Below are 20,795 nucleotides of genomic sequence, written 5' to 3' on the forward strand. Positions count from 1 at the left end.
TCCACCAGAGGGCAGACAGCAGAAGCAAGAAGAACTACAGTCCTGCAGCCTGTGGAACAGAAACCACATTCACAGAAGGATACACAAGATGAAAAGGCAGAGGGCAATGTACCAGATGCAGGAACAATATAAAACCCCAGAAAAACAACTAAATGAAGTGGAGATACACAACCTTCCAGAAAAAGAATTCAGAATAATGATAGTGAAGATGATCCAGGACCTCGGAAAAAGAATGGAGGCAAAGATCGAGAAGATGCAAGAAATGTTTAACAAAGACCTAGTAGAATTAAAGAACAAACAAACAGAGATGAACAATACAATAACTGAAATGAAAATTACACTAGAAGGAATCAATAGCAGAATAACTGAGTCAGAAGAACAGATAATTGACCTGGAAGATAGAATGGTGGAATTCACTCTTGTGGAACAGAATAAAGAAAAAAGAATGAAAAGAAATGAAGACAGCCTAAGAGAACTCTGGGACAACATTAAACACAACATTCACATTATAGGGGTCCCAGAAGGAGAGGAGAGAGAGAAAAGACTCAGGAAAATATTTGAGGAGATAATAGTCGAAAACTTCCCTAACTTGGGAAAGGAAATGGCCACCCAAGTCCAGGAAGTGCAGAGAGTCCCATACAGGATAAACCCAAGGAGAAACATGCCGAGACACATAGTAATCATATTGGCAAAAATTAAAGACAGAGAAAAATTATTGAAAGCAGCAAGGGAAAAAACAACAAGTAACATACAAGGGAACTCCATAAGGTTAACAGCTGATGTCTCAGCAGAAACTCCACAAGCCAGAAGGTTGTGGCATGATATACTTAAAGCGATGAAAGGGAACAAGCTACAACCAAGATTACTCAACCCAGCAAGGATCTCATTCAGATTCCATGGAGAAATCAAAAGCTTTACAGAGAAGCAAAAGCTAAGAGAATTCAGCACCACCAAACCAGCTGTACAACAAATGCTAAAGGAACTTCTCTAAGTGGGAAACACAAGAGAAGAAAAGGACCTACAAAAACAAACCCAAAACAATTAAGAAAATGGTAATAGGAATATACATATTGATAATTACCTTAAATGTGAATGGATTAAATCCTCCAACCAAAAGACACAGACTTCCTGAATGAATACAAAAACAAGACCCATATATATGCTGCTTAGAGGAGACCCACTTCAGACCTAGGGACACATACAGACTGAAAGTGAGGGGATGGAAAAATGTATTCCGTGCAAATGGAAATCAAAAGAAAGCTGGAGTAACAATACTCATATCAGGTAAAATAGACTTTAAAGAATGTTACAAGAGATGAGGAAGGACACTACATAATGATCAAGTGATCAATACAAGAAAAAGATATAACAATTATAAATGTATATACACCCAACATAGGAGCACCTCAATACATAAGGCAACTGCCAACAGCTCTAAAACAGGAAATCGACAGTAACACAATAATAGTGGGGGACTTTAACACCTCACTTACACCAATGGACAGATCATCCAAACAGAAAATTAATAAGGAAACACAAGCTTTAAATGACACAATAGACCAGTTAGATTTAATTGATATTTATAGGACATTCCATCCAAAAACAGCAGATTACACTTTCTTCTCAAGTGTGCATGGAACGTTCTCCAGGTTAGATCACATCTTGGGTCACAAATCAAAGCTTAGTAAATTTAAGAAAATTGAAATCATATCAAGCATCTTTTCTGACCACAATGCTGTGAGATTAGAAATGAATTACAGGGAAATAAACGTAAAAAACAAAAACACATGGAGGCTAAACAATACGTTACCAAATAACCAAGAGATCACTGAAGAAATCAAAGAGGAAATCAAAAAATACCTAGAGACAAATGACAATGAAAACACGATGATCCAAAACCTACGGGATGCAGCAAAAGCAGTTCTAAGAGGGAAGTTTATAGCTATACAAGCCTGCCTCAAGAAACAAGAAAAATCCCGAGTAAACAATCTAACCTTACACCTAAAGGAACTAGAGAAAGAAGAACAAACAAAACCCAAAGTTAGCAGAAGGAAAGAAATCAGATCAGAGCAGCAATAAATGAACTAGAAACAAAGGAAACAATAGCAGATCAATAATACTAAAAGCTGGTTCTTTGAGAAGATAAACAGAACTGATAAACCATTAGCCAGATTCATGAAGAAAAAGGGGGAGAGGACTCAAATCAATAGAATTAGAAATGAAAAAGGAGAAGTTAAACAGACACTGCAGAAATACAAAGCATCCTAAGAAACTACTACAAGCAACTCTATGCCAATAAAATGGACAACCTGGAAGAAACAGACAAATTCTTAGAAAGGTATAACTGTCCAAGACTGAACCAGGAAGAAATAAAAAACATGAACAGACCAATCACAGGTAATGAAATTGAAACTGTGATTAAAAATCTTCCAACAAACAAAAGTCCAGGACCAGATGATTTCACAGGTGAATTCTATCAAACATTTAGAGAAGACCTGACACCCATCCTTCGCAAACACTTCCAAAAAATTGTGGAGGAAGGAACACTCCCAAACTCATTCTATGAGGCCACCTTCACCCTGATACCAAAACCAGACAAAGATACTACAAAAAAAGAAAATTACTCTCTGATGAATGTAGATGCAAAAATCCTCAACAAAATACTAGCAAACAGAATTCAACAACACATTAAATGGATCATACACCATGATCAAGTGGGATTTATCCCAAGGATGCAAGGATTCTTCAATATATGCAAATCAATAAATGTGATACACCATATTAAGAAATTGAAGAATAAAAACCATATGATCATCTCAATAGATGCAGAAAAAGCCTCTGACAAAAATTCAACACCCATTTATGATAAAAACTCTCCAGAAAGTGGGGATAGAGTGAACCTACCTCAACATAATAAAGGCCATATATGACAATCCCACAGCAAACATCATTCTCAATGGTGAAAACCTGAAAACATTTCCTCTAACATCAGGAACAAGACAAGGATATCCACTGTCACCACTATTATTCAACAGAGTTTTGGAAGTCCTAGCCATGGCAATCAGAGAAGAAAAAGAAATACAAATTGGAAAAGAAGTAAAACTGTCATTGTTTGCAGATGACATGATACTATACTTAGAGAATCCTAAAGATGCCACCAGAAAACTACTAGAGGTAATCAATGAATTTGGTACAGTTGCAAGATACAAAATTAATGGAGAGGAATCTCTTGCATTCCTATATACTAATGGTGAAAAATCTGAAAGAGAAATTAAGGAAACACTCACATTTACCATGGCAAAAAAGAGAATAAAATACCTAGGAATAAACCTGCCTAGGAAGACAAAAGATCTGTATGCAGAAAACTATAAGACACTGATGAAAGAAATTCAAGATGATACCAACAGATGGAGAGATATACCATGGTCTTGGATTGAACGAATCAATACTGTGAAAATGACTATACTACCCAAAGCAATCTACAGATTCTATGCAATGCCTATCAAATTACCAATGGCATTTTTTACAGAACTAGAACAAAAAATCTTAAAATTTGTATGGAGACACAAAAGACCCCAAATAGCCAAAGCAGTCTGGAGGGAAAAAAGCGGAGCTGGAGGAATCAGCCTCCGTGACTTCAGACTATGCTACAAAGCTACAGTCATCAAGACAATATGGTACTGGCACAAAAACAGAAATACAGATCAATGGAACAAGATAGGAAGCCCGGAGATAAACCCACACACCTATGGTCAACTAATCTATGACAAAGGAGGCAGGGTTATACAATGGAGAAAAGACAGTCTCTTCAGTAAGTGGTGCTGGGAAAACTGGACAGCGACATGTAAAAGAATGAAATTAGAACACTCCCTAACACCATACACAAAAATAAACTCAAAATGGATTAAAGACCTAAATGTAAGACCGGACACTATAAAACTATTAGAGGAAAACATAGGAAGAACACTCATTGACATAAATTACAGCAAGATCTTTTCTGATCCACCTCCTAGAGTAATGGAAATAAAAACAAAAATAAACAAATGGTGCCTAATGAAACTTAAAAGCTTTTACACAGCAAAGGAAACCATAAACAAGATGAAAAGACATCACTCAGAATGGGAGAAAATATTTACAAACGAGTCAATGGACAAAGGATTAATCTCCAAAGTATATAAACAGCTCATGCTGCTCAATATTAAAAAAACAAACAATCCAATCCAAAAATGGGCAGAAGACCTAAATAGATGTTTCTCCAAAGAAGACATACAAATGGCCAAGAAGCATATGGAAAGCTGCTCAACATCACTAATTATTAGAGAAATGCAAATCAAAACTACAATGAGATATCACCTCACACCCATTAGAATGGCCATCATCAGAAAATCTATAAACATCAAATGCTGGAGAGGGTGTGGAGAAAAGGGAACCCTCTTGCACTGTTGGTGGGAATGTAAATTGATACAGCCACTATGGAGAACCATGTGGAAGATCCTTAAAAAACTAAAAATAGTATTTCCATATGACCCAGCAATCCCACTACTGGGCATATACCCAGAGAAAACCATAATTCAAAAAGACACATGCACCCCAGTGTTCATTGCAGCACTATTTACAATAGCCAGGTCATGGAAACAACCTAAATGCCCATCGACAGATGAATGGATAAAGAAGATGTGGTACATATATACAATGGAATATTACTCAGCCATAAATAGGAACGAAATTGGGTCATTTGCTGAGACAAGTGGATGGATCGAGAGACTGTCATACAGAGTGAAGTAAGTCAGAAAGAGAAAAACAAATATCGTGTATTAACGCATATATGTGGAACCTAGAAAAATGGTAGAGATGAACCAGTTTTCAGGGCAGAAATCGATTCACAGATGTAGAGAACAAACTTATGGACACCAAGGGGTGAAAGTGGCGGGGGTGGGTGTGGGTGTGGGATGAATTGGGAGTTAGGGATTGACATGTATACACTGATGTGTATAAAATTGATGCAAAGAAAAAAAAGAAAAGCAGATGAAAACATTCAGACCACTGGGCAGAGACAGCATCAGAACAAAGATCTTGGGGAAAAAATGCAATATGTATTTTGATAAGGGTTGCATTGAAGCTGTAGATTGATTTGTATAGTATAGTCATTTTAGCAATATTAGTTCTTCCAATCTAAGACTATGGTATATCTTTCCATCTGTTTGTGTTTTATTTTCTTTCACAGCATCTTACAGTTTTACGATTACAGGTCTTATACCTTCTTAGATTTATTCCGAGGTATTTTTTTATTCTGCTGCAATTGTAAATGGGATAGTTTTCTTAATTTCTCTCTCTGATAGTTTGTTGTAAATTTATAGAAATACAATAGATTTCTATATTTTATTTTAAATTCTGTAATTTTACTAAATTCATTGATGAGTTCTAATTGTTTTTTGGTGGCATCCTTAGGATTTTCTATACATAGTATCCTGTTCTCTGAAAACAATAACAGTTTTACTTCTTTTCCAATTAGAATTCCTCTTTTTTCTTGTCTGACTGCTGTGGCTAGGACTTCCAATACTACGGTGAATAAAATTGGTGAGAGTTCGCATTCTTTTCTTTTTTGTGATCTTACAGGAAAGAAGTTCATGTTTTCACCCTTGAGTATGATGTTAACTGTGGGTTTGTCATATATGGTTTTTATTATGTTGAGGTTTGTTCCCTCTATACCCACTTTGTTGAGTGTTTTTTTTTTATCATAAAGGAATATTGAATTTTGTCAAAAGCTTTTTCTGCATCTGTTGAGACAATCATATAATTTTTATTCTTTAATTTGTTAATGTGGTGTATCACATTGATTAATTTGCAGATTTTGTACCATTCTTGATACCGTGGGATATATTTCACTTGATCATGATTTACGATGTTGTTAATGTATTATTGAATTGAATTCTGTTTCTTAATATATTGTGGATTTTTGCATCTGTGTTTTATCAGTGATATTGGCCTGTAATTTTATTTTTTGTGGTATCTTTTTCTGGTTTTGTTATCAGAGCGATGCTGGTCTCAGAGAATGATTTTTGAAGCATTTCTTCCTATGCAGTTTTTTGGAGTAGTTGGAGAAGGATAGGTGTTAACTCTTCTTTAAATGTTTGGTAGAATTCACTTTTGAAGCCATCTTGTCCTGAATCTTTTGTTTTTTGGGATATTTTAGATTACTGATTCAATTTCATTACTAGTATTTGGTCAGCTTATATTTTCTATTTATTCTAGACTTGGTCTTGTGAGATTGCACACTTCTAGGAATTTGTCCATTCCTTCTAGGTTGTCCATTTATTGGCATATAATTTTTCATAGTTTTCTCTTATGATCATTTTATTTCCCTGTGGTGTCAGTTATAATAACTTCTTTTTCATTTATGATTTTATTTATTTGGGCCCTCTTTTCTTTTCTCATGAGTCTGGCTAAAGTTTTATTGATTTTGTTTCACTTTTCAAAGGACCAGTGATTAGTTTCATCCATCTTTTCTCTACCTTTTATTTTCTTAGTCTCTATTTCATTTATTTCCACTCTGAATTTTATTATTTCTTTTCTTTTCTTAACTTTGGGTTTTGTTTTCTTCTTTTTCCAGTTCCTTTAGGTATAAGGTTATGTTGTTTATTTCAGAGTTTTCTTGTTTCCTGAGGTAAGCTTTTATTACCATAAATTTCCCTCTTAGAACTTCTTTCTCCAAACCATAGATTTTGGATCATTGTGTTTTTATTTTTATTTTATTTTTTTGTCTCCAGGTATTTTTTAAGTTCCCCCTTTGATTTCTTAAGTGACTCATTGGTTGTTCAGTAGCATATTGTTTAGCCTCTATGTATTCATTTTTTTTTTGCAGTCTTAACTTTTTTATTTGATTGGTTTTTTGTAGTTGATATCTAGTATCATAATGGTGTAGTCAAAAAAAATGCTTGATATGATTTTAATATTCTTAAACTTACTGAGACTTGTTCTGTGGCCCAGCATGTGATCTGTCCTGGAGAATGTTTCATATACACTTGCAAAATTGTGCATTATGCTGCCTCTGGATGGAATTTTCTGTATTTATCTATTAACTCTATTTTCTCTAAGGTACCATTTAAGGCCAGTGTTTCCTTCTTGATTTTCTGTCTGGATAAACTGTCCATTGATGTAAGTGAGGTTTAAAGTCCCCTAATATTATTGTGTTACTGTGAATTTTTTCCTTTATGTCTGTTACTATTTGTTTTATGTATTTAGGAGGTCCTATGTTGGGAACATACACATTTACAGTTGTTATATCTTCTTGGATTGATGCCTTTATCATTAAGCAGTGTCCTTCTTTGTCTCTTGTTACAGTGTTTGCTTTAAAGTCTATTTTGTCTAATATAAGCACTGATACCCCAACTTTCTTTACCTTTCAGTTTTCGTGGAATACCTTTTTCCATCCTCCCACTTTCACTCTGCCTATGTCTTTAGATCTGATGTGAGTTTCTTATAGGCAGTGTATATGTACCTATGTATATGGGTCTTGTTTTGTATCCATTCAGCCACTCTATGTCTTTTGAATGGAGTATTTAGTTCATTTACATTTAAAGTAATTATTTTTAGGTGTGTACTTATTGGCATTTTGTCAATTATTATTAGGTTGTTTTTGTAGTCTTTTTTTCCCTTTCTTCTTTTGCTGTCTTTCCTTCTGATTTAATTACTATGTTTAGTGTTATGTTTGGATTCCTTTCTCTTATTGTACGTGTGTATCTATTATAGATTTTTGGTTTGTCTTTACCAGATCATTTGTATATAGCAATCTGTTCATATATGTGATTGAGTTGATGATCTCTTAAGGTCAAACACATTTTACCAACCTTAAGTTTTTACATATTTAATGATTTTTGACATCCTATTTTACATTATTTTTGTTTTATGTATCCTTTAACTACTTATTGTGGGCATAGATGATCTTACTGCTTTTGTCTTTTCACCTTCCTGCTGGCTTTATAATGGTTGATCTACCATCTTTATTGAATATTTGCTTTTACCAATGAGATTTTTCTTTTCATAATTTTCATGCTTTTAGTTATAGTCTTTTATTTCCTGCTTAGATGTATTCCGTTAACATTTCTTTTAGAGTCGGTTTAGTGGGGCTAAACTCATTTAGCTTATGCTTGTCTGTAAAACTCTTTATTTCACCCTAAAATCAGAATGATAGCCTTTCTGGGTAGATGATTCTGTTATAGGTCTTTTCCTTTCGTCACTTTAAATATATCATGCCATCATTTCTGGCCTGCAGAGTTTCCACTGCAAAGTCAGCTGATTGTCTTATGGCAGTTCCCTTGTATGTAACTGGTTGTTTTTTCCTTGCTGTTTTTAATATTCTCTCTTTATTTTAAATTTTTGCTCTTTTAATTACTGTGTGTCTTGGTATGGTCCTCTTTGGGTTGATTTTGTTTTGGACTCTGTGTTTCCTGATAATAGATTTCTGTTTTCTTTCCCAGGTTAGTGAATTTTCAGCTATCATGTCTTCAAATATGTTCTCTGCTCCTTTCTCTCTTTCCTTCTTCTGTGATCCCTATAATGCTAATATCAGTATGCCTGATTTTTGCCAGTGGTTTCTTAAGCTGTCCTAATTTTTTTTTTTTTCCCTTTCAGCTTAGGTGATTTGCACTACTCTCTTCCAGTTCACTGACCCATTCCTCTGTGTCATCTGGTCTACTTTTGATTCCTTCTAGTGTATTTTTTACTTTAGTTATTGTATTCTTTAGCTTTGTTTTGTTCTTCTTTATATTTTCTAAATCTTTGTTAAACTTTTCACTGTGTTTACCCATTTTTCTCCCAAGTTCTCTGAGCATCTTTATGATTGTTATCATGAACTGTTTATTGGGTAGATTACTTATCTCCACTTTGCTTAACTCTCTTTCTGGGCTTTATGTTGTTTTTTTGTTTCAAAAATATTCTTCTGTCATTTCATTTTGCCTGACCCCCAGTTTTTATTTCTGTGTATTAGGAAGGTCAGTTACATTTCTCAATCTTGGAAATGTGGCCTTATGCTTGAGATGTCATATGGGGTCCAGCAGCACACTCTACTTTGTTCACCAGAACTGTATGCTCTAGAAGTGCCTGTATGTGGGCTTCATGGGCCCTTCTGTTGTGGCAGGGCCAACTAGTGTGGGCATACTTGTAAGCGTGACTGGCTCCAGGCTAGTTGGTTGCCAGGCCCTGCATAGCCCAGAGACTGTCAACTGCTCCTGGGTGGGGCCAGGTTATGAGGTGTCTGACTTTGTGGTCCTGGGAGTCAGAGGTTGCTGTTGGCCCCTGGGGTTGGGGCCAGGTCCCTGGACTGCTGGCTGCATGGCCCATTGTGTCTTGGAGTTGGTGTTCACTTGGGGCTGGGCTGGGGCCCAGGGTGTCTAGAGACTGGTGCTGTCTCACTGGTGGGTAAGGTCAGCTCCTGGGGCTAGTGCCCAGTCTACTGGTGGGCAGGGCCAAGTATTGAGCCTCCTCAGGAGTGAGGCCAGTTCCTGGGTCTGCAGGGGTTGTTCATGGGGGCCTATGGCTGCTGCCTGCCTTCTTGTGGGTGATGCTGTGTCCCCTGCTGGGCTGGGGCAGTCCCAGGACTAATGCCGACCAGCTGGCTGGAGGGTCTGGTCCTGGTGCTAATAAGCTAGAGGGAGGACTCCACAAAATGGCACTTGCCAGCTCCAGTGTCCTTGTGGTAGAACAAGTTCCCCAAAATAGCTGCCGCTGGTGTCTGTTTCCCCAGGATGAGTCCTACTTTCCTCCTGCCTCTCTGGGAGGCTCTCTAAGATCAGCAAGTTGGTCTGACCCAGGCTACTTTCAAATTACTGCTTCTGCTCTGGGTCTCAGAGCATGTGAGATTTTGTGTGTGACCTTTAAGAGTGGAGTCTGTATTTCCCACAGCCCTTTGGCTCTCCTGAAAATAAGCCCCAGTGGCCTTCAAAGATGAATTCTGGGATCTCATCTTCCTGGTGCAGGACCCCCGGCCAGGGAGCCTGATGTGGGGCTTGGACCCCTAGCTTCTTGAGGAGAACCTGTGCAATTTTAAGTATCCTCTCATTTGAGGTTCTCTTCCTTGGGAGTTTTTGTTGCTTACCTGAGAGTATGGGTCTTTACTATACTACATCTCCGCCTCTCCTACCATTCTCACTGTGATTCCTTCTTTATATCTATAGTTGTGGAAGATCTTTTCTGCTAGTCTTCAGATTGTTCTCATCAATAGCTGCTCTGTAAATAGTTGTAATTTTGGTGTGCCCATTGGAAGAGGTGGGCTCAGGGTCTTCCTACTCCTCCATCTTGGCCACACTTTTTAGGCAGTCAGTACTGCCTTTTGATTGAGTAACTAGTTCTCCTACGTATTGCCTGCCATCCTATAGTATTCATGGCTGGCTTGTGAAATGGTGATTTGTAGACCTCCAAACTGTAAATCTCTAAAAAATAAGAAATGGATGTTTGAGCATTAGCAAGCCTCCATGGTGTCTCATGGCAGCATTATGATAAACGTTTAAGTAGTATTGTTTCATTAATCTTCACCCCTGATAATATGTATACTATTATCTTTTTTTCCATTAAAAAATGAGAAAACTAAGTCTTAGAGTAACAATGTAACTTACCTGTTCATACAGCTTGCAGGTAGCACAGCCAGGATCAAACTTAGATCTGACAGTCCTAAGTGCATGTTCATAATCACTCTGCTGTTTGGATTGAAACTGAAATGTGTTGACATCTGGAAGCAAATGCATTTGTAAAAGGTCTGGTCAATTTAATCAGCTCATCGGTTTTTGATTGAGATTTGACTCTTTGACTTAAGTAAGAAAACTTACCCAGTTCCGAACACTGATGATTATTTCCAGACTTAAGTAATTTTGTAGCTAGAAGAAATCTTACAAATCACCTGCTTCTAACTTTTTATTTTAAGGGTTAATTAAATAAGACCGAGAGAGAGCCTCCGTGACCAAAGACATGCCCCGTTTTACTGCCCATAGTCCACTGTTATGTTATCCCACGCTCAAATCTCCTCACCTTCAGAAACACGCTCATGAGTGTGAAAACACATTCTGACCCTGTATAACTCAATATCATCCTTATGAAGATAGATAGATAGATAGGTAATCTTCTTTTGGGATGCTCGTGATATCTGAGTCTTTTGGCCTTAAATTAAATCGTCCTAAAGAGTTTTAATATTTATTAGAGTTACTTTTTTAGTATCTTGCTGTGTAGCTTGCTTTCTAGTTTGTCTGCTTTTAGCATTCTCCTCATCCATTTTCTATTGCTTATAGTCAGAAAGCAGATGATCACGCATGTTAAAACCTGCTTATTATAAAAATAGTCTCTGAGTGAATGCTTAAATGAGCTTAGAATAATGTGTTTTTTATATGTGGCCTTTGTGACTGATTTTAGCTTTTAAAAACTAGATTGTATTGGGTCTTTGTTTTTGTTTTGTTTTGTTGTTTTGTTTGTTTGCTTATTCTATGTCATGATAAGGTTCATGTGTAAATCATATCTGAATTAAGATAAAAACAGCTGAATACATTTTGATGATCACATTTTCAATCTAGAACACAAATCCTATTTTTACATGGAGTTTAAAATTGTTTTCTTCTGTGGAACTTATGGCTCAGAAACATTGAAGATTTTAAAATACAACCACAGAGGTCACTTTTAATTCCCAGATTCCTAACCTTGCTACTTTGGGATCCAGCGAACTGAGAGATGGACCTTAATTCAGCACCCAACCAGAAGTGATGATTGTCACATCCAGGGAGCTTAGGTGATTAAAGTGGGAGTCAGAGAGGTTTCCATGTCCATCTAAGCTGGCCTAGTTTAAACCATTAAGCTGATGATAAAAGGGTTTACAGGCTGATACTAGGCAAGGCAAAGCAGCTTATTCCTCATTTCTCAGCATTGTATCAGGTAAATGAAGGACAAACAACAACAAAATAAAGCCATAAAAGTGTATATTTTTTCATGTTTCTATAATTGGATGAAATATTTTATTACATGTAAAGAACTGAATATTGTTGCGGTCTTTGGGGGGTCTGATTAAAAAAAACAGACTTCCTTTCCTAGCTGAATTCTGAACCCACTGAATATCACAACCAAAGAGTAAAGCAGTTAGAGGTCATGGTATCACCTTGATCGCTGACAAAGCTATTATATTGAAGAGTGTTTGTGAACACAGGAGACAATCCTAAAACCCAGTCCTTAACAGACTACTCACCCACTGGGGATAGGCCTCTCCACATCAGCAGATTTGGGTATGGGCTTCCCTACAGGAAAGGGATAGGCTCTGTAGGCCAATTTCTCATTCCCAACTCTTTTACCTGATAAGTCAGCCCAGCTCCCCAGAGTGGAGTGAGTTAGGGAACAGAGAGAGGCAGGAGAATTAGGCTAATGGTGCTCCCTCCACATGAAAAAGGAACATGAGGAGTGGAGAATATGCAGCTCAAAGTATCAGGGGTGTAGTGTGTGTAGACATCTGAAGTCCAATATTTATTGTCTGTGTGTGGTGTTTTATATATGCTGTATTATTTAATAAAATACTGTACTCCTCCCACCCCAACCCTACCCTAAAAAGGTTGTGGAATAGTTGTTATAAATATTATTATATACATTTTACACTTGAGGAAATGAAACCTTAGAGAAGTTGCTTAGCTTGCTCAAAGTGTCATGAATGATAATGAGAAGATCTGAAACCCATTTTCCCACATCTTAGTTTCTCATGTTAATAAATCTGAAAATACTTATCCAGGCAAATAAGATCTCTTCATTGAAAACTGTTCTGAAGCTGTGTTGATTGATGATTACTTTATGCAACATTTAGACTGTGATTTTTTTTAACTTTTTATTTTGAAATAATTTCAGATTTACAGAAAAGATACAACAATCGTACAGAGAAGTGTCTGTATGCCCTTTATTCAGCTTCCTCTAATTTCATCATCTTATATAATGATAACATAATTTTCAAAAATGGGAAATTGATATTGGTACTACACTATTAACTAAACTACAAACCTTACTCAAATTTCACTACTCACCCATTGTTTTCAATATTGACTGAATTTTTGAAGGCAGCAAGTGTATTATATTCATATTCACATCCATAGTGCCCTCTGTAAGTCTGGTCTAGAATCAGTCATAAGTAACTGCTTGTGAGATGAGTAAATGATAGACTTTGAGTTTCATACTATCAATACAACTTGTGTATATTTGTGTGTATATATGTGCCACAGGCTTAGAAGCACAACAAAAGTCTGAAGCTGTGATTTGAATGAATATTATTCAAAGCTAAGTTCCACATTAGACTTGGTAAAGCAAAGCCATTTAAAACTGAAAAATTTTCAAAAACAAAAGAGAATGTACTAATCAGATTGAAAGAAAGATACATACATTGGAAGATACTAAACTAGCAAAAGGCTATGGTGTGACATTCATTTTATTACTTTTGTACATGTGTGTGCATGCATGTAGATTTCATATGTCAGTTTAGTAAATGCCTGGGCAAGAGAAGAAGAAGTTGCTGGCAGCCAGTCCTGTATTTCTTGTCAGGTTGTGGAAGTTTATGTTAAACCAAATCATATAAACTCTCTTGTTTGAAGAGGAAATCCAAACTGATGCTTTTAAGTCTTCTATTTTCTTTTGCACTGACTTCAGTAGAGATAGCATTAATGAAATGTGGATCGTGTTATCACAATGTTTTCTGATCATTTATAACCAAAGAATGTGAAACCAGGAGAGAGGCAATATTCCAAGCACAAAATTCTTCTTAAGCTTAATGAACTCTGAAATAGCCACCTTTCTTTCTGTTTTCTCAATCGTCTTTTAACCAAACTGAAAATATTAATGTGACAAAGTATAGAAAGACAAGAATATGGCATTATTCTTAGTTATGAAAAACAGGTATACAAAATTCTTATGAGGACTGATTTTTCTCAAAAAGTTCAACTTTTAAAACGTTTTAATTATTTTATTATTGTTATTTAGATGGAAGACGTCATAGCACGCATGCAAGATGAAAAAAATGGAATTCCTATTCGTACCGTCAAAAGCTTTCTTTCCAAGATACCTAGTGTCTTCTCTGGTAAGTTTGCATTCAGTGTAACACTATTTTCTCCAGCACTTTTCATATAACTATTTAAAATCTATTCTAGCCATTTACTATTGACGCTCTCTCTAACTCATTATTCAATAATTACTTATAAAAATTCATGTCATGTTCAACATCATGTTGGATACTTGACTTGATAGTAAAACAAATCAAAACAGCAAAAAAAAGAAAAAATCATGACCTTACCCAAAAGTAGTTGCAAAGACATAATGAACAAACGTGAAATAACAGAAAAAAAAGAAAATATTAAAATATAGATGTATGAAACAGTGTGCTGTAGATTATATACAAAAGTTAGGAAAGTGACAAAAATAAATGAAGAGGCAAGAAAGGGTTCCTGAAGAGCAATGATAAGCAGAGTTTGAAAAATGAGGAATTATATCAGCCTCAAGACCACTACCTCAACCAATTCTGCATGCAAAACTGGGAGTGACCAAACTGCTGAGAACAGGGTGGATAGACGGGAACGAATAGAGTTGGGTCAAATAATGAGGGTCTAGGGTCTTTGAAAGCCAACCAAAAAATCTAATTCTGATATAACAAAATATGGAGACACCTACAATTTTTGCAGAGAATGTTATTATGAAAGTGCTTGGCTGAATTGGTATTCAGTAAGGGTCCTTGTCACTGTGATAGGTATAAGGCTCTTGTAGGAATAGTTTGAATGCTAAGGATCTGATAGCCAGGGAGTGGAGGAATAAAGAGGAAAAAGCATGAGGATTTGGTGAATAACTAGGTATATAGGATATAAGATGACATGACCCAATGGTTTCTGTTTTTGTTTTTTTTTTTGTGGTACGTGGGCCTCTCACTGTTGTGGCCTCTACCGTTGCAGAGCACAGGCTCTGGACGCGCAGGCTCAGCGGCCATGGCTCACGGGCCCAGCTGCTCCGCAACATGTGGGATCTTCCCAGACCAGGGCATGAACCCATGTCCCCTGCATCAGCAGGCAGACTCTCAACCTCTGCGCCACCAGGGAAGCCCGGTTTCTGTTTTTTAATTGGGTGATTGTGAGATATAGGAATTATTATTAGAAATAGGGAAACCCCACAGATTTGGTTGAAAGTAACTAGAGAAGCCCTAGAGAAAATGGATAATAATAAGTTAGAAATAGGTGCTCTGGCTCCATGAGACAGTGAATGGCCAAGCTCTGGGGACTCGGGTGTGCTCTGTCCTTGGATGGCATGGCTTAGAGAAGAGACAGAATCAGAAAGACCAAAGCCTTCGCAGCCAGTAAGGAGAGTAAGGAGGCTGGTGCTGAGCATGTGGAGGGGAGGGTGCTTGATGGAATTCATGAACAAGAGTTGTGTGATGCTTTCTTGTGAACAAGGATCAAAAGAAGACCAGTGATCAGGAATCCTTCAGCCTTGGTACGATGGTAATAATTAGGACCAGAACACAAATAAGTAGGCCCAGATATTGATGTTTAATAGCTGGATTGTTCTCAGATGAAAGAGAGAAAGCAATGGAGCAGATAAGAGCTGCAGTAGCATGACATTTTACTCTAATAAAATGTATTCTCTTTTTCCTGTTACTGCCTTTCAGTCCCACTTTGTTCCAGTTTCTTGTTCTTCCTTGATGATGCCCTATATTTTCCCATATCTGGGCCTTTATCTCTTCCTTCCTCACTATTCTACTTCCAGACTTCGAGGTCATTCTGACCATTAAATTCTGTCCATTCGTCAGCAGCTAGCTCAGAGAGCTCTTTGGAGAAAACTATCCTGAGTTTTGTTCTATGTCCTCTCAAAAGACTTGTTGTTATTGTTGTTTTGCCTCCCTGTTAGTAGTTATTATGCCCCACCTTGCCTTATAGTTATTTTTTTATATGTCCTATATCCTTGAGTAAGTATTAAGTTCCTTGCCATCAATAACTCAGAGAGTTAACTTTACCTCTAAACACAAGTATGAAAACTACTTGTATTTTGTCAACCAATGAAAAAGAGAACTTATCTCTTTAAAATACTTCAATACTGGGGTTGTAAACTGAAATGCATTCACAATCCAGGCAAATAAATTCACTAAGTTGCCCATCTGAACTGGGAGCTGTGGTCAATTAAATAGTGCATAGCCCATCCAGAGGCATTTTAATTCAGTAATTTAATGGCTGAACGCAAAAGGATTGCCCATCAGTTTAAGCTGAGCTTCAAGTTAGAGTTACCTGCTCTAATGGTAAATCTAAAATTTTGGTTGAGTTCTTCAAGTAATAACACCTCCAATACAATTCCAATATAGCATTGTATTGGAAGAACTCTTGATTGACAATATTAAGGTCTTAATTAAAAAGTAAGAATGAGATTGAACCATGAAGTGCCTGTTATTTTAATGTTCATTAACATAAACCAACACTGTTAGCTGTGAAATAAAGAGAATATCAGTGACAATTTTCATATTACTGTAGTTTCTAATTATCATTCAGTGTTTCCTAGAAACTTTTAGGAGCTCTCTGCCTCACAGGTTCAATTAGATGCTTTGCTGTAGATTTAATTTGTATGTCTAGTATTATGTCTAGTATTTTACCAACCTCTTTGTATTAATATCCCCAAATTATAATGGTCTGAATCTCCATCTACTTTACTAGCAGTTTTTGGTCTTTTTTAGTAATTTTCTTCTCCTGCTATTTCTTATGGTGATTTGGGATTAATCCCTGTGTTCTTTTGTGGCCTGACTTGCTACCCACTGCTTACTTTCCTGCCTCTTTCTGCTTCTTCTTTCTCTTTTTCATGTTCTACTTCAGAGCTGATAATGAAACAAGGGATCTACTAACTTTAGGCCCTTACTTCAATCAGAAACCAACTGTGATGAGTGATGTAATATGTGAGAGGAAGGTAGTGTGATTATTGGGGAAAGGAGTCTATTTTGTTATGGACCATTCCACAAAGGAAAAACTGTCTCAAATACTGTTGATCTAGCTCATTCAGGTTACACATTTATGCTCCCTAAAGCCTTGACGAACAAAGCATGGTCCATGAACCAATAATATCGGCATCACCTGGGAATTTATTAGAAATACAGCATCTGGGCCCACTCCAGACCTACTAAATCTGAATCACAATTTTAACTCTAAAGTTTAAGAGGTACTGCCTTAAGTAGGGCAGCAGGGCCAGACTGGGTTCCAGGCCAGCACTCATTTTCTACTGGATGCAGTGGCCAACGTGTTTGTGCAGAGCTTTCTGTTTCCCTTCAAAGGCCCTGATTATTTTTTCTGCAATCTGGACTCAGTCAAGCCCACCCCAGTTTGTCTAATGTTTTTTTCTTGTTTTGGTTTTGTTTTGATTTGTTTGTTTTACTTGTGGGAGGGAGAAGGGATTATAAAGAAGAATCTAGTTCCTTCTAGTTCCTTTACTCCAAGCCAAGAGCCTCTTCAACCTCTAAGATTGTGGGATGTTAACAGTTACGTGGAGGGATAGAAACTCTCCAGCTCTACCAGGCAGCACCCGTATATAATACACATGTCATGGTGGCCAAGTAATGTTCACATCTACCTCAGGGGAAAACAGCTGTATTGAGAACATGATGATGCAAGTCCATCCTCTCACAACATCTGAGATCCAAACCCAGAATCATGGCTATTACATAGATAATATAACTAACAGTGGTTTGGGCTTTGGAGATTTTTTGTTTGTTTATTTTTCCCCACCTCCTGATAAATGCTTTCTTCCAGCTAAACATCCAAGACTTCTCTAATTATTTTGGTTTTGGAATTGAATTTCAGCCTCCTGGTTTCCATGGTCCCAACATCAGATGAAAAATCTTTGGATGAGCACTCCATGTTGATCTCTTGAACTATGGGATAGGAGATGTCCTTGGGTAGGACAATGTCCAATCACAACATTGTTTTTCCCCAGAATTGCCTTCTCAACTTGTGAGATAGCTTAGGCAGTTCCATTGGTGTTATATGACTGGACCCCCTCAAGTTCAAGAAATGAAATCAGTGGTGGGCATTTGAATGTTTTCATATTCTGGACATTCAGTATTTCACTTATTCTAGATCATGGTGAAATAAGCCTTTACCCATTGTATGAGTTTAATTTTCTTCAGTGTATTGACTGGGAAGTTACTGTGTTTCCAGATAAGCCACCGCAGGAAATAAAACTGAACACTCTTCTCAGTTCTTTATAAATGGTGTAGATTTTCATTAAAATGGTCAGAAATAAATTGGGGGTTGTAAGTCAGCCATTCCTGCATTTCATATATTTCTGTCTTTTGTCTTAATAGCTTGAGGACATTCTCCATCACAAGCACATCGATACTTAAGGAGTTGCATCTTTTTGTTACTGTTCTTTTGCAACTTATTTCCATTCTTCATCTGAATTGATCACTTTTAACATGCTGTCATAAAAATGGCTTGCCACCAATTGGCAAGAGCAAAATTTATAGTCAGAAGAGTTATTTAAGGGTCCTTATGATGTGTGGGTTTGGCTAGCCTCAAGTCTTTTTTTCTAACTACTTTATTGAGGTATGATTAAAATAAAAACCTATTTACATTTAATGTATTCAACTTGACGAGTTTGGAGATTAGTATGAACAGGTGAAACCATCACCACTATCCATGCCATAAGCATACCCATCATCCCATAAAATTTGCTTCTGCCTTAATTAATTAATTTTGGGTAAGAACATTTAACATAAGAGCTACCATTTTAGCAGATTTTAAAGTATACAATACAGTTTGTTAACTATAGGCACTATGCTGTACAGGAGATCTCTATAACTTTTACATCTTGTGTAACTGAAAGTTGTACCCTTTGACTAATATATCCCCACTTCCCCATCTCCCAGCCCTTGGCAACCACTATTCTACTCTCTGCTTTTATGACTTTGACTGTTTTATATTCCTCATATATGTGGTGTCATGCAGTATTTGTCCTTCTGTGTCTGGCCTATTTTAGTTGGCATAATGTCCTCCAGATTCACCCATGTTGTCACAAAAGGCAGGACTTCCTTCTTTTTTAAGGCTAAATAGTACTCTATTGAGACTTTAGCCTCAAGTCTTAGGCTCAAGAAAGCACCTTTAATTCTCTAGAATCCACTCAGGCCATTTTTTCCCTCTGTGTTCTATTCTTACTCTCAGCAAGTTTAATAACAAAGGAAGCCCTAACCAGTAACATGCTGAGCTACTCCAATTGCATGGAAATAGGAATTATTATATTTCATATTACTGGATAAGGAATCATTATTCACATTTTATTATTATTTTGGTCCTCTAACAGGGTATACAGTTCTCTGTGATGCCTTGTTCTTTTCAGGCATGTATATGAAACTGAGTAGTATGTATGAGCTTAAAAATTAAGTTGCTTTTAAATGAAATAATTTGAATATGTCATGCCTCTTATCTTTTATTCTTCCAAAGGTTGTATGAATGTTTATTAGTGTCATGGAGAAATGATCTGTATAGGCTTAAACTTATCTTGTGGGTAGCTGCACCAGTAAGAAAGAAAAGGAGAAAGCTTGGTGATATGGACTGGCTGAATGCAAGTTTAATAAGTACATATTTTGCATCTAAAAGTTTTTGAGAACAGCTTTCAGGGTGCCTTATGACTTAAACCTGATTACATCTGGAGTTAAATTAAGGACAATAAAAATAGAAATAAATATTATGGAATATTTTTCTCTGGAGACCGTAAGACTGTTTAAGAAATTCTAAGATATTTCTAAGAGTCTAAGATGCTCTTTTCTGAAACTGACATCTTACTGTGAAATATTTTTCATCTGTCATTGGAATGGCTAGCATGGGTTCTACAGAAATTCAGAGAGAAATAGATTGCTTTTAAAACAATTGTAAAATATTTTGGCATGAATCATGCTTGTAATATTTTGCTTTTAGGATATCCCATTGGTAATTCAAGAATCCAAAGAGGAAATTTATAAGCAATAAATAAGAAAGAAAAAATATCTAAAAATATTGGAAGTTCTTAAAGTTCAATTCTGAAAAAATAAATTCTTGGAGAAAACAAAAAATGTTAACTAGATTTGCAAGAAACATAAACATTTGCAAAACGCCAGTCCTTTCTTTGTCATCTTCTTGACATACCTCTCTGACAAAGTCACAAAACAACTGGCACATGGTAACTACACAATCAGCCAAACTGAGGAACAGAGGGGAAGCTGAACTGTCACATAATCAAACAGGTATTCAAATTATCTTTGCTGTGAAAGATTCTTCACCCCATCTTGGTTGTCACTCTTATTGTAAAATAGCACCATGAAGTGATTAGAAATAGTAAAGAATTCTAATCTCAGCTACTTGGACTCTCTGACATTTGTTCTAGATAATTCTTTTTCTATAGCTAAATACTACTGGGAAAATTATAAGGTTAGCTATGTATTGGGCTTTCACTGTATTTGTAGATAAATGACTTATTTTAAAATGTGGCTGAATCAATTTGATTTGACCAAGATAAAAAGCAAGCTCTTGTTTTCACCAGAATATTAGAAGAAATGGTAAAAATTCAGGAATACCTTAATGCTTTGATTTCACCTTTAGTTTTCTTTGTAGCCACACAAATTAGACCCAGGAACTATTTTTCTCTTTCAGGGTAACTGTAGATGGTGGTGCTGTTTCTCTGGAGTGCTTTTTGGACATCTGAATTTGCTATTTTGTATTTTAAGTGAATATTATTGGGATTGGATTGGATTTTGTCCTCCAAATAACTTCATTCCAGAGAGGGAAGGTCTGTTCAAATACATAAAT

The 20,795-nt window shown here is 36.5% G+C and overlaps 1 protein-coding gene across 1 annotated transcript in view; it reads left to right on the forward strand.

The window, feature by feature from the left end:
- Positions 1–20,795, forward strand: part of RGS7 (regulator of G protein signaling 7) — a gene marked incomplete at both ends in the record, with an annotated part of 646,678 nt that overhangs the window by 300,804 nt on the left and 325,079 nt on the right. The window contains one exon of the mRNA XM_079698482.1: positions 13,981–14,077. Within this exon, the coding sequence (XP_079554608.1) occupies positions 13,981–14,077 (97 nt within the window). The remainder of the gene's footprint in view (positions 1–13,980; positions 14,078–20,795) is intronic.

This window comes from Hyperoodon ampullatus, assembly GCF_949752795.1.
Source record: "Hyperoodon ampullatus genome assembly, chromosome: 2".
In the NCBI taxonomy this organism is placed as follows: Eukaryota; Metazoa; Chordata; class Mammalia; order Artiodactyla; family Ziphiidae; genus Hyperoodon; species Hyperoodon ampullatus.